Raw genomic sequence first — 14,926 nt, 5'->3', positions numbered from 1 at the left:
CAATAAATCTAGAAGATAAAATTCTTAACTAAACTATTGCTGCGCTGATCTTTTGAACTGGTTGAATTGCTTGGGCTTCACGTATGACTAAGTTCCTCCAAAGAACTTAGTCCTTCAACTCCAAATTCCTGTTAGGAAATGTTCCTATTAGGGAACTTAGTTCCTGTGAAAGAACTCTTCTTCGCATTGATTAACTTTCTGAATAAAGAACTTCATCAAGCCTTCTTAGCATCAGTTACTTCTTCCATCTCCAAGATCAATTTCACCTAAGCTAAACAACCACTTGAGAAACCTTTATTAGATGAGTTTGCTTCAGTTTAAGTTCCTCATCATCAAAACCTTTATACATCAACAATCACAAATTGCAGAGTTTCCATTATTCGATTCAAAATATGAATTTCATGTTAACTGGGTTGAATGATTGATCACAAATTGAACTGAATAATGGAAACTTTCGGTAGGAGTAGTTTATTTTTTGGGAAAAAACAGTTAAAAGATTGTAATTAATTTTTTTTAAAGGTAGTTATGTTGGTCAACTTAATCAATGGTACTAGTTTATGTAAAAACAATCAAGGGTGTAGATTTCATTGTTATAATGACTACAATTTTATTGTAGCCATTGCAAAACTATCCCAATAATTATTATTATATCATCTTCATATGAAAATGAAACTTTTTGTTTTCCAAAAAAAAAATCATCGTTCGAAAGTCCAACTCTTTCGCAACCATCATATCTATTCTTTACCCTATTATGAAAACAACCCTTTCAATACTCGAACCTTCTCGGAGAGTCGCATCCAATGCAATTTCTCACCTGCATGTCAACATTGAACAAGATTTGAGATGCGATATCCTAGATCGGTCTTTCATGTCGGTCACCCTTCAGAGGGGTAAAGGATAATGATGACTAAATCACAATTATCGATCATTATAAGTTACTGTTAATAATTTGCGTGATTTCTTGAATTGCTACTTTTCTTTAGGTTGATAGTCAAATATCTCAAAACTTAGCTAAGTACCTAGTCATAATTTGTTGATCTTCAATGCTCCATTCATGTACTATATGTACTCATGCACATATACTCATCTGTTATTTCGGATGATATACTACAAGAGGGGGGGTGAATTGTAGTATGTTCCTAGTGCCTACTTTTCGCGGAATAATTAAACATGTGATTCTTTATGATGGAGTTTGATCTACTATTAGGTTTAATTTATTTGTTTGTTCGTCTGTCAAAGTTTGAAGATTTAGGGTTTCACAATCTCCAAAAGTGTCTAGAAGGCCATATGAGTTTTTTTCACCAAAACAACTATTCATATGTGGATCTCAAGCCGAATTAGTGCTAACTCACAGATTGTATTGCTTCATATGAAGATTTTTATAAAGGCGATCGTTGATCAAATCTGCAATGTAACTAGTTCTAAGGTGAATTGTATTTGTATTGGAATTTTAGATTTCCTCGAAATTGTTTGTAAGTGCCGTTTGGCTATCTTTCATTAATGAATTCCTTTCTCTTCTTGTCCAAAAAAAAAAAAAAAAAAAAAAAAAAAAAAAATTAAACACGTGATAGGTAATTATTCAACCAAGAATTTCAAAGAGGTGTAATCAGTAAAAAGTTTACTCACCTTAAAAAGGTAATGGTTAATGGTAGGGTCAAAGTCCGATTAATTATTGCACGATTAAAGGATCTTGAAATCACTTAATTCAAGTTGGGATCATTAAATTAAATGAATAAAGTGTTTTAAAGTTACCAATTTAGTTCGCGTATGGTACTTTAAATTTTAATAAACATAATTGAATTCAACAATAAATCATTAGTCAATCAAATAATAACCCTAATCACGATACTAGCAAAAAGAGAATAAAAATTAGAGTAATTAAGTGATTAATTACTCACTTTCCGCGTTTCCTTGAATTGCTACACCATGAATAAAATATTAGTAACTTTAATAAAAATATAAATTGAAATTAAATTGAATTAAATAAAAAGTACAGTTGCCTCAAAAAATAACGGAATAAATAAAAAGTAGAGTTGATTTGGTCCAAGTCGTCAGTTAGTTAAACCTTTCACGCCTTGGTTTAAGTGTAGAACTTCAGGTATTATTTGGACTCCTTAGACTGCTTAGAAGGAGTATTATGGAAGAATATGGAGGCTAGTGTTTAAGCTTAAGAGGGGGAAAAGAATGATTTTGTGATCAAGCTTGTTGATGATTGAAAAGGGGGTGATATGACCTCATTTATATTGAAGATCGAATTAAAGTCGGAATAATACTCTTGCGATCAGCAGTTTTTGTGGTTTTTGTTTTTATCATATCTTTTGATCTTGAATCGGAATAAAATAAATAAATTGTCGTTCGAAAAGGTCTTGAAGTCTACTTTCTAACCCAATTAGAGTCAGATTAAAATATTTTGTAGAATAAAAGATATGGCAAAAATAGTGAGACGGTGTCAGTTTTGAATAGAGTTTCGTATTTCGCTTATATCTTTTTCGTTATAGCTCGGAATTAATATTATAATTTCAAGGGCTATCTAACCATAAAATATTTAGATAAAAACTATAAGGTATGAAAATCATATCTGACTATCTTTGAACGTCTTTATTGAATTCGAATAGAATTAGGACTTTCAAAAAGAAGAGTTATATTAAATTTTAAACTCTTTAATCTTATCTTTTCAAAGAGGATGATTAAGATCTTTTAGAAACTTATAGAAGCTTCCAATTAATCCTAATCAATTTAGGAATGGGAGTAAATCCTTTGGACCCTTCACATGATCATTGGGTCGTAGGTAAGGTGGGCTTGGGTTCGGTTTGGGCTCAGTTTAGTATTTTGGCCATAACTTATTCGTTATAACTCGGATTTGGGCTAATACAATATCGTTGGAAAGATTTTTTCAAACCCCATCCAACTATTAAATCGTTGGACCCAGATTATGAACCAAAATAAACTGGTGTACGTAAACGTGTTTATAAAAAGGACACGAAATGAATAATGAGTTATTTTGGGTTTAAAGGCACGAAAAGAGGAAAATAATTTATGGGTTGGGGAAATGGGCTACGAATTGGGTTGGTTTATTAAATGTATTGGGATTGAACATGGATTTAAGCATTCCAAGATTAAATACTCAACCCGATCAATAACGGCAGTGAAAGGTTGGTTATCATTGGATTTGATTTTGGGGAGACATTTTTAGGTGTTTACAGCTAGTTACCTCACTAAATAGGAAGTGGATCGTTATTGTCATGTTTGGAGAATTGGAGCAAAAACACTTGGATTAGCACAGCCTTAGGACTTAGGAGGGTTGTTTGGAGGCAATTAGTATTATGTGCACCATGGTGCACCTAGAAATAGGTGCACCACGTATATACTTTTGAACATTTAGTAAAAATTTGAAGATTTTACAAAAAATGAACATTTTAGTAAAAAATATGAACACGTCACAAAAACTGAACATAAACATGCAATTTTTATGTTCATATTTTAAAAATGTTCATTTTGTATATAGTAAATGTTCAGTTTATATTACAAAACTATTGAATTATTACGAGTTAGACAAGACTCGTGATAATTCAAAATTTGTGATGTTAAGATTTTTTACTAAATGTTCAAAATTCACGATTGTCAGATTTTGTTACTAAATGTTCAAAAGTACAGGCGTGATGCATTGCGATTGTTCAGATTTTTTAACTAAATGTTCAAAATTTGTGATGTTCAGATGTTTTTACTACATGTTCAAAATTTACAATTGTTCAGATTTTTTACTAAATGTTCAAAAGTACAGGCGTGATACATTGCGATTGTTCAGATTTATTACCTAAATGTTCAAAATGTGTGATGTTAAGATATTTTTACTACACATTCAAAATTAGCAATAGTTCAGATTTTTTAACTAAATGTTCAAAAGAATAGTGCATCTTAAAATTTGTGCTTTTGAGGGTAGGGAGTCTAGGGACCACTTGGGTGGGGCCGAGGTTATATGGGGCTATGGGCTTAGCCCTTCTTTGAAAATACGGATAACAAAATCTTGTCTACTTGCTCCTCGGAATGGGCTTGTCCTTGTCCTATGCGTAGTAGGTGTCTACTTGCCACTTGGCCCATGTCCTTTGTGTTGCTCATAAGTCATAACCGCCTTTTGAAGTAGTCGAGATAAGTATAAACTCCTTAAATTATAATAACTGAGGATAGTTCAATATCTGTCTTTTACTCTAACTACTTAAACAGAGTAACTTCATCACAGTAGACAAAAACAATATGGAAGAAGAGACGACGACGTCGTTCAACACCTCAACCCAACCATCTCCTCGAAACTCCACCATGTTAGGCTCATACTATACCTTCATCCTCTTATTCTTATCCCCGGTATTCATTGCAATATTCATGTATCACTTAGACCCACTCGAGCCGGCTGAGTTACCTCTACACAAGGTAACTCAGCCGGAAATGGTCGCGGCCCGAGTGAATAGCAACCTCCTAGAAGGTGCCGAGTTTATCGGTGTTGGAAACCTGGTTGGACCCGAGGATATCGCTTTTGATCCGATTTCAGAGATTATATACACAGGCTGTTCTGATGGGTGGATTAAGCGAGTAAGGGTGAATGATTCGGTGGTTGATGATTGGGTTTTTATTGGTGGTAGACCTCTTGGACTTGCTCTTGGGTTGAATAATGAGCTTATTGTTGCGGATCCTTTTCAGGTACGTTACTCTTAAGCTTATGAGTTATGATAGAGTTATTATTTGCGACGATTAAATATTTTTTAACTCACATTTAATGATAAATCATTACAAATAATTAGAAACGTACATAATATTTAATTTGAATTTTCTGAAAATGAGCTGAAAAATGTTTTAAAAATTATTTTCTCCTCCTTTACTTGATGTTTGCACCGTTTTTATATTTACGGTATCTAAAAGTCATTATTAATGTCCATTTTCTATCATTTATTACTCACATAATATATAGAAAGTAGGCATTAATAAAGAAGTGGAGAGAGTAATGTATTATGAAGTAAATGTTATGGATACTATTGGGACTGTTTTGTACAAGTATAATATTACTGAAAGTTAGAGTTGAATTAAAAGTTAAGTAATGAATTTGAACACTATAAGTGCACGGAATTTCCTATATCATCTAAAAAAGCTACAGTATCTAACAACTACAGAGTATTATGAAATTTTCCAAAACTCGTATGAAATATCGACCAAAAACTTATATCCATTTCACCTTTGAGCTTACACGATACCTTCTCAAAACCAAAAAAAATAATAATAATATTTTAATGTGTTATTAAGGATAAACATTAAATTTCTGAGAAATTATGAAATGAGTTTAGGCAATCCGAACAGAGAGGAGGAGAATTTGTCCACAAACAAGGCTTAGGAGCTTACATAATAAACTAATTGGAGTGCAGTAATTTCTCAATCTTATAAAGTGAAACCATCTCTCCTCTTTCTCCAATGTGGGACTGTCACAAGTGGACTACAATGGGTTTCAACACTATATTAGGATAATTTGATAATTACCACCTACAATAATTAATGCTATTTTAGCAATTACGACCAATTTTTTTAAATTTTACCACTTACTAGTTTCTAAAATATTAAAACTTCTCACCTACTTGACTTTCAACTCAAATGTGACGTCATGTGGGGCCCACTAACTACCTTTTTCCCCCTTTCGTTCTTTCTCACTCGATTTCTCATTCCCCTGTATTGTACACCTCTCAAAATTAGGGAATAAACATCAATTCATGATATAATTAACATGAATATGTAATTTATTTTGAAGTATTCCCCAATTTTGAGAGGAGTAAAATATAAGGGAATGAGAAATTAAGAGAGGAAGAAAAAAAAACGAGGGAAATCAAGTGAGAAGGTAGTTAGTGGGCCCAACATGACATCTCACTTCAATTTAGATCCAAATAAGTGGGAGTTTTGATGTTTTCTAAAATAGTAGGTGGTAAAATTCAAAAAAAAAATAAAAAAATAAAAAATAAACTGTAGGTGGTAATTGCTAAAACAACAATTGTATGTGGCAATTGTAAAATTTTTTTCTACATTATTAACACAACCTCACTTTTTTTTTCCACGTGCTTTGAAAACATAAACATCACTAATTATACACAAAATATCATTTTCTAATCATAAAGATATGTAATGTATGTCCTTTTAGATGATCAACTTAGTAGGCTTGTGCGCAACTGGTGCTTTGAAAACATGAACAACACTAAATTTACACAAGATATCATTTTCTAATCATGAAGATATGTAATGTATGTCCTTGTAGATGATCAACGTCGTAGGCTTGTGCAACTAATGTCTTCATGTCTCGTGAGTGTCGTGACAATTAACTTAAGGACCCTAGAAACTACACTACAACAAATTGACCCTTGTGCCACGGGTTAAATCGTGGCACAGTTTCAATATCCCCGTGGCTATGCAATTTAGCCATAGGGATTTTAAAATTTACTCTCGTGGCACAAGAGGCCGTGTGTCACGGGCCGAGAGTTTGGACCTCGAAACGTGCGGCGCTTTTGGCGGCAAGAACGCAAGCCTTGAGCGGAAGAGGGGCTTGTGATAAGCACAAAGCAACACCAGCGGACAATTAAATCGAAGGAGAACTCACGTCTATTTGGGCGACTGCGTGCGGATGGTCGGGGCTTGTGACGGCCGATACTTCAAGGCGGGCACAAGCGGGTCCGAACCGCTCTTAGTGCATCAAGTTGGTTTGGAGGGGAGTTATTATTCAAGTAAGACACAATATTTATAAAGGTCAACAACAAACAAGCATAAAAGCAAGGTAACACTTGGTAGAAGGCCTAAGATTTCATTAATCATTCACCCTCTAAAGAGCTTAATGTAGTACATGCATAGAATTCCTAGTGAACACTGAACTGACAGTAACACAATAATGGGAATTAAGGAAAAACATATAAAGGAAAACTAATACATCAAAAGGAGTTGGATTCTAACACCGTGACAAGAAATTTGCCACGGAAAAATGAATGTCATGGCAAATTTTGAAATTTATGACACGAGTATTCCCTGGCAAACAAATTCTCTTGCCATGAATACTAACGTGGCTAACAATTTATTTGCCACACATTATACCGTGGCTAACAACTTATTTGCCATACATTATGCCGTGGCGAATAAGCTTATTTGCCACAAATTATATTGTGGCTAATAATAAGTTTTGTTGCCACAAATATTACCATCGCTAATAAGCTTGCTGGCCACAAATAATATCGTGGCAAATAATATATATTTCTACAAATGGGTCACATTTGATATTGTTGACACAAACAGATATATTTCCTAACACAATAAATTTGGAGAAATTTAATTTCCAATTGATGTTTAGTATCCAAACATACAAAAAACCTTGAAAATAATATAGCTCAATGTCTCATGCATCACTGCTCTCTCACACACACCAAAAAAATAATAAATCAAATCCTTCTGCTAAAGAAAAATATAAAAAAAAAATTACATTATATGTGCTTTGATATCTTGTGCCTCCAATCTCTTTTTTACCTACAAGGATGAAAGAAAAAAAATGATAAGTTAAATTATTGTAAGAGTTTAATACAATAAGTATAGTACAATAAGTAAAATACAATAACCAATCTCATCAAAAAAAATATACACAAATCATTTTGTAACTAAGTCTTTTTTTCCCAACACCTTGCAGACAATTGAATATATAAAACGAACTGTGGGAGGCAAAGTCCCTTAAATAAGCTAAATCATTGTGTAAGACTCTCTTCTTAGATAGCTCACTGATGAGTCCACTTTCTCTACTGAGAGTCCTACTTGGATTCTGTACCCACAACCATGGATGTGTCGTGTCGACATTAGTACAACGAGGTTGTGGGCCCAAGTTAGAGCATTAGAGACATATAACACACCAAATCAAGACAATCCACTGATTCAAAACTTACATAATACTTCGTCCGTTTTCTTTTACTTGCAACACTTCTCTTTAAAGGAAATGTCACAATACTTGCAACACACTACAAAAGGAAAGTTATTTTAGGGAAAAACTATACTATATCCCTTATTTAAAACACATGGCCGACTAAATTACACTCCTAACAACCACTCATCCTATTTTAAAGTTTATTATATCATGTAAACCCTACCTTTCTTAATTACTGCGCTAAAGAGTGTGTTGCATCTAAAAGAAAACGGAGGTATAATTTTATTCTACTTAGGGCCAGATCATATTTACTGAACTGAGCTGAACTGAACTGAACTGAATTGAGCTGAAATAAATATTTTATGTGAGAGGGAAATTAAGGGTCTGTTCATATTTACTGAACTGAGTTGAACTGAACTGATTGAAGCTGAACTGAACTGAACTGAACTGATTGGAACTGAATTGAACTGAATTGAGCTGAAATGAATATTTTATGTGAGAGGGAAATTAAGAGCTGAACTGAACTGAACTAATTGGAACTGAACTGAACTGATTGGAGCTGAACTGAACTGAACTGAACTGAAATTAAGTAAATGTGAACAGGACCTAAGAGCTGAACTGAACTGAACTGAACTGATTGGAACTGAACTGAACTGAACTTAAATTAAGTAAATGTGAACAGACCCTTAGTGAGAACTTTCAAAATAAAACTTTCACTTTTTGTAACTTAGAACCTTGTTCAATTATCAATCAAACGTCTATTGTTGAGTGAGTGAGTCTATAACAGTTAGCTATCTGAGTCTATTCACAATTTAGCCATGTAAGCACTAATTTACCTCTATAGAAATATTTACAGAAACCACAACTCCTTTGGAACTCGATTCACTCAAGTCTCATAAAAGAAACAAAGTTAATGTGCAATAATCATGTTGATGCATGTCTAGGGTACACAACAGATTACTGTCAAGTCAAAGCAACAAAGATGACTATACTGATTTTGGAGAAGAGACATTTATACTTGTATTCTTAGGTTAGTGGCTCTCCAGCTTTTATGGATCGAGTAGTTAATAAAATTAAGATAGAAGAGAATGAAAAGAAATTCAATGGAAAAAAGCAAATAGAGAGAAAATGAGAATTAAAAGAGGACGAACCTTCACTTCATAAATCATCATTATTCAACGAACCCCTTGCTCCAATAATATCCAGAAGTTGGCTGAACTTTTCTCCCAAACTACGTTGTTCTCTACAATTTTTCGGTCCACATCATTCCTAACGGTTTCCACTTTTTTTTTTTTTGGCTTGTTCAGCTTCTGTCCTAGCATTTTCAACATCTTTTCTTACTTCTTCAATTGCTTAATCTGCTTTCTTTTTAACTTCAATTACCTCTTGAGCCATCACCAATATGTGGACATCACATGTTCCATAATGGTGATGATAAATCTCCAGAACATGATGGTTTCACTGCAGGATTTTTCAACTCGCACTGGGCAGTGGTGGGTCCGCAAGTCATTGATGCCATTCAGTATTTCTTTGCCCATGGATATTTATTAAAAGAATGGAATCGTACTTTTTTATTTCTTCTGCCTAAAGTGGAACGCCCAGAAACTCCCTCCCAGTTTCGTCCTATTGGTTTATGCAATGTCTTGTATAAGTGCATTGCTAAGTGCTTAGCGAACAGGCTTCGTCGAGTGTTAACATCTCTGATTTCATATTCTCAGACAACTTTTGTTCCAGGTCGGCTGATGGCAGATAATAGTTTACATGCTCACGAACTTCTCTCTTACATGGATACCTCTTCTTCTAAATGGTGTTCTAAATGGTGTTCTGCTGCGTGGGTGGATTCCATGGAGGGCCGGGGAGCGGTTTTGGTGCATGGGTCGTGGTGAGGGGGGAGATTCCAGTGGTTTGGGGGGGGGGTGAAGAAGGGGCTGCCTGCGAGGGTGGCCTGTTTTTTTTGTGTTTTTTTTTTTAAAAAATAAATTAGTTTTGTTTTTAACCAATCACGTAGTGACACATGTTCCCTAAAAAATATGAAAAAAAAACCTCGTTTACACATAAGCGGTCACTTGGGACCCTTAAAAGTGAATTAACCCTAAAGTTTGGATTATTTAATAATAATAATCCGTAGTTAGGATTATATTGACTGAACCAACAAAAGATGGGATTATTTTTACTAAATTTTCCTTTAATTTTTGACATTATCTACAATTTTACTTTTTTTAGCCTTTATAATGAATAGAAAAGTAATAAATACTCCATCCGTCCCTTATTTTTTGCCCTATAGTGTAATGCTACTTAATTAACTTTTGGTTGGAAAATACCCAACTACAATGGTTAGATAGCCATCATCTTTTGGTTGGAAAATAGTAATGAGAGAGAAAAGTGGTGGGGTTAATGTGGTGGTTGTGAGAGTAAGGTCTGATCCTTAAATCCAAAAATAAAATAAACCAGAATTAAAGGAACAGACTAAAAAACAACCGGTATAAAAAATAAATAAGAGACGAGAGATGAGTAGATAAGAAAAATTGTAATATCCAATAGAGAGTATAATTTTTTATAGTTTAGTGATACTTTGTGAACAAAAGTTTGTAAAATATGACTAAAAAATGCAATGGAACAACCTGTCAGATAATATAAACTCCTTAATTAGAGTGATTTTCATTGATCAATATTTATAGGGTTACAATGAGAAACCTAATCATATTAGGTAACTATAAGATATGTACAGATATCAAAGATAATCTTATACAAAATATATCCTAAACCTAAGACGAGAATATTCTATGGATATTCTCTATCACACCCCCGCAGTCAGAGCGGGAGAAAATCGGATGCTCAGACTAGATCTGAATCACGCATCGAGCGGTAAGGATAGTATGGTAACCCATGATCAAAAGAGAAGTACACTACTAGAAAACAACGAAATAACGACGGAAAAAATCCGTCGGAAACTACCTGTTTTCCGTCGGAAAACCTGTTTCCGACGGAATTTCCGTCGGAACTGGTTGTCGGAATACAGCTCGTCGGAAAAACGACCTTTTTCGACGAAAATTCCGTCGGAACCACTTTTCCGACGGAATTTCCGACGGATTTCACGTCGTCGGAACAGATTTTCAGGCCCGAGAGAATCCGTCGGAAAATGTCGACGGATTGTATTCCGTCGGAAATTTCCGACAGAAAATTCTTTTAAAAAAACAAAAAAAAGCCTACCCCCACCAGCAGCCACCACGGCACCACCGCATCGCACCAGCCACCACCATAGCCACCAAACTCGTACTTCACCACCCACCGCCCAACACACCAAAACATCCACCAGAACCAAACCAGATCCCCCTAACCCTACCCACACAGCACCAGCCACCACCTAAGCCCACCTTACCCGTACCACCACCTACTACCTAACCACCAAAACCAAACCAGAACCCACAAACCAAACCAGACCCCCTAACCCTAAACGACCAAACCCACCATCTTAACCTACCCCACCTACCCAAGCCCAGATCTACATCCCAAACCCTCACAAAGTCGGCCGAACCTCCCAACCTAAGCAAACCACCACCACCGTGGCCGCCGAATACCAGAATCACCAACAAAAATTTTAAAAAAAAAAATTAAAGGAAAAAAAATCCCAACCCAACCACTTATATTCGAATTTCAACAGCCACCAACAACAAAAAAAAAATCAAAAAAAATAAATATACCTTAATTTGACCTCACAAAACCTTGAAATTGGGTTTGCAAGGCCAAATTCGACCATGAAAACTCTAGATCTAGAGTTTTCATGGTCGAATTTGACCCGAAAGCCTTTGTTTTCATCACGAGGAGAGATAAAAGGCGAAAACCTTTGGTGTTGTTGTTGGTGTTGTCCGATCCGTGGTGTTGTTGTTGGCGTTGTCCGTGGGAGAAGACAAAGAGGAGAGAGAAGGGGAGAAGGAGAAGACGAACATAGAGGAAGGAGAAGGAAGAGGAGACGAACATAGAGAAGGGGGAAGGAGAAGACGAAGAGGAGAGAGAAGGGGGAAGGAGAAGACGACATAGAGGAAAGAGGAGAAGAGAGAAGGAGAAAGGGGGAAAAAGAAGAGTGGAGGCGGAAGAAAGGTTAGGGTATTAGGGTTTTAAAAAACTTTTCCCTTTTTTTTTTTAATTAGATTCCGACGGAAAATTCCGTCGGAAAGTTCCGACTTCCGACGAACTAAAAATCCGTCGGAAATTGCACTTTCCGACGGAATTTCCGTCGGAAAAGTCCATATATTCCGACGGATTTATTTTCCGTCGGAAAAAAAATCCGTCGGAAATTTCGTTTTTTCCGACGGAATAATGGGTCCGTCGGAAGCAGCCCGTCGCTATTAAGCCGTTTTCTTGTAGTGGTAGTAGACATGTGCCGGTGATGACGATGAGAAGCAACATCCACGACCTACATAGAGTAGAGATAAGCACTGCTAGGCCGGAGGAGAAGGAGAAGAGCCGCACACAGACTTGGGCTAAGTTGCAGATCCAGAGAAGAAAAAGCTAAGGGATCAAACCATCATCGGGGAGAAGACACTACACTACTACGTGAAATCACAATTGAATAAAAACAAATAAAATAGCGCAAGAAAAGATTAAATTTCACCGTTTGAAATTAATCTCAAAAGAGAAACCCAAGTAGCAAGAATCAATACTCCACAAAGATTCCAAGTGATGCAACAATAAGAGGAGCCAACTTGATAGCAAAAAAGATGTGCAAAAGTAGTTGACCTTATTCTGATATACGACCACCAAAACAAAATCTATGTGATTATGTGTAGAAAAACCAATGGGGCAATGTAAGAATCATTGTTGGTCATGAGGAGGTGGAAATAGGATGCGGCACATGGAGAAGGTTGGCAGATGTGGTTACTGCCAGTAGTGGGAGGCGGTAGTGTATGCGATTGCCACCAATGATGGAGGCGGTTTTCCCGGTTGTTACCGTCGGTGGGAGGCGCAAGGTTACATAAAGATTCTAAAATAAAACTTTGAAAAAAGGGGAAAAAAAATCTATATGTGTGTGTTTGCGGACGCATAAAAAATTTGTGTATATCCCGCCGGTGGGTTTACTTTTTAATCCACCGGCAGGGTGAGAATTTTTATATATGATCCCAAGATCTCACCTAAGCTGTGATACCATGTCAGATAATATAAACTCCTTAATTAGAGTGATTTCCATTGATCAATATTTATAGGGTTACAATGAGAAACCTAATCATATTAGGTAACTATAAGATATGTACATATATCAAAAATAATCTTATACAAAATATATACTAAACCTAAGATGAGAATATTCTATAGATATTCTCTATCACAACCAATAAAGACCACGAAAGTAGGCATTGACAATACGAGTACCTTGACTACCTTCTATGCCCTCAAATATAATCTTCATGTCTTCCAACAATTTTTTCCCTATACAAGAATAATAAGATAATAATATTATAAGATTACTCCATAATTAATTAATTATAATCTGCTTAATGTTGTATGTTGTGTGGTAGGGACTATTGAATGTGAGTGCAGAAGGCAATGTGGAGCTATTAACAGATGAAGTAGAGGGCAGAAAATTAAAATTTGTTGATGGAGTTGATGTTGCTAAAGATGGGATTATTTATTTTACTGAAGCTTCCTATAAATATGGCCTGCCCGATTTTATATTCGACGTTTTCGAAGGCAAGCCTCATGGTAGTTTGTTGAGCTATGATCCCATCACCAAAGAAACAAAAGTTCTAGTTCGAGATCTTTACTTTGCTAATGGAGTTCAAATCTCTGCTGATCAAAAGTCGGTCATCTTTTGTGAGACTGTTATGTAAGCCTTTTGGTTTTCCCACCTTTCAGTTTTCCCACCTTTCAGTTTCATTAATATTTAATAATTTCATCGTAGTAAGAGCCTGTTCACATTTACTTAATTTCAGTTCAGTTAAGTTCAGTTCAGCTCTTAATTTCTCCCTCACATAAAATATTCATTTCAGCTCAATTCAGTTCAGCTCCAATCAATTCAGTTCAGTTCAGTTCAGCTCCAATCAGTTCAGTTCAGCTCAGTTCAATAAATGTGAACAGGCCCTAAGATTGTCTCATTTGATTAATTTTTTAAAGAGCTTTTTGGGTTAAAATCAAATGAGACAATATTAGTGAGACATAAAAAGTAACAATGTAACGTACAATTATACTGGTATATAGTATGGAATTAATCATGTGTGCAACTTTAACATGTAACGTGACAACTAAGGTAAAATTGGTATTACAGGAGAAGATGTAAGAAGTACATCCGGGAAGGGAAAACGCAAGGAACAATGGAAAGTTTTGCTGATAATTTGCCTGGTATGCCTGATAACATTCGATACGATGATGAAGGTCACTATTGGATTGCATTTTCTACGGTATTTGATCTTTTTCCTTATGATATAAGACGTGTTAATTGTCTACAATTGAGTTTATGCATTGAAAAACATGATAAAAGACATGTGTTAATTAGATATATATCCATATACGGAGTACTTATTGATTTTATATTCTTTGTTTTCCCATTTTATATACTTTGGTACTATACTAAGTTTTGGTTGCTATTTATAATGTTATAACAGTCACCAAAGCCATATTGGGATATAGCGTTGAGGTACCCTTTTATTAGAAAAGGATTGGGAATTATAACAAGATATATTGGTCGACCACACATGGAGAAAAATGGAGGATTGGGTGCAGTTGATTTGGAAGGAAATCTTGTGGCTCACTATTATGATCCTCAATTATCAATGATCACAGTTGGAAATAAATTTGGAAACTATTTGTATGTTGGTTCGCTTCATGCTCCTCATATCTTACGTCTTAATTTAGCTATACATGCTGCTAAATAGGCTTATATAAAACTATATATTTGTGTAAGATTTTGTTAGATTTATTTTAATGTGTATCTTGAAAATGTTTTAAATATTATAATAATTTTTGCTGATATACTTGTACTATATGTTTTATTTAAAGAGCTTTTTGATATATTTA

The 14,926-nt window shown here is 35.1% G+C and overlaps 1 protein-coding gene across 1 annotated transcript; it reads left to right on the top strand.

The window, feature by feature from the left end:
- The first annotated feature begins 4,208 nt into the window (after positions 1 to 4,208).
- Positions 4,209 to 14,894, top strand: LOC145601637 (protein STRICTOSIDINE SYNTHASE-LIKE 7-like). The gene is made up of 4 exons (XM_081657688.1): positions 4,209 to 4,692; positions 13,432 to 13,739; positions 14,178 to 14,310; positions 14,515 to 14,894. Exons 1-4 carry the CDS (start codon positions 4,252 to 4,254, stop codon positions 14,782 to 14,784), a joined length of 1,152 nt encoding a protein of 383 aa, XP_081513814.1. The 5' UTR covers positions 4,209 to 4,251; the 3' UTR covers positions 14,785 to 14,894.
- Positions 14,895 to 14,926: the final 32 nt, after the last annotated feature.

The sequence above is a fragment of the Chenopodium album genome, chromosome 21 (assembly GCF_948465745.1).
Source record: "Chenopodium album chromosome 21, dcCheAlbu1.1, whole genome shotgun sequence".
Taxonomy (NCBI): domain Eukaryota; kingdom Viridiplantae; phylum Streptophyta; class Magnoliopsida; order Caryophyllales; family Amaranthaceae; genus Chenopodium; species Chenopodium album.
Note: the sequence above shows the minus strand (reverse complement) of the source record. Positions and strands in the feature narration are given on the sequence as shown.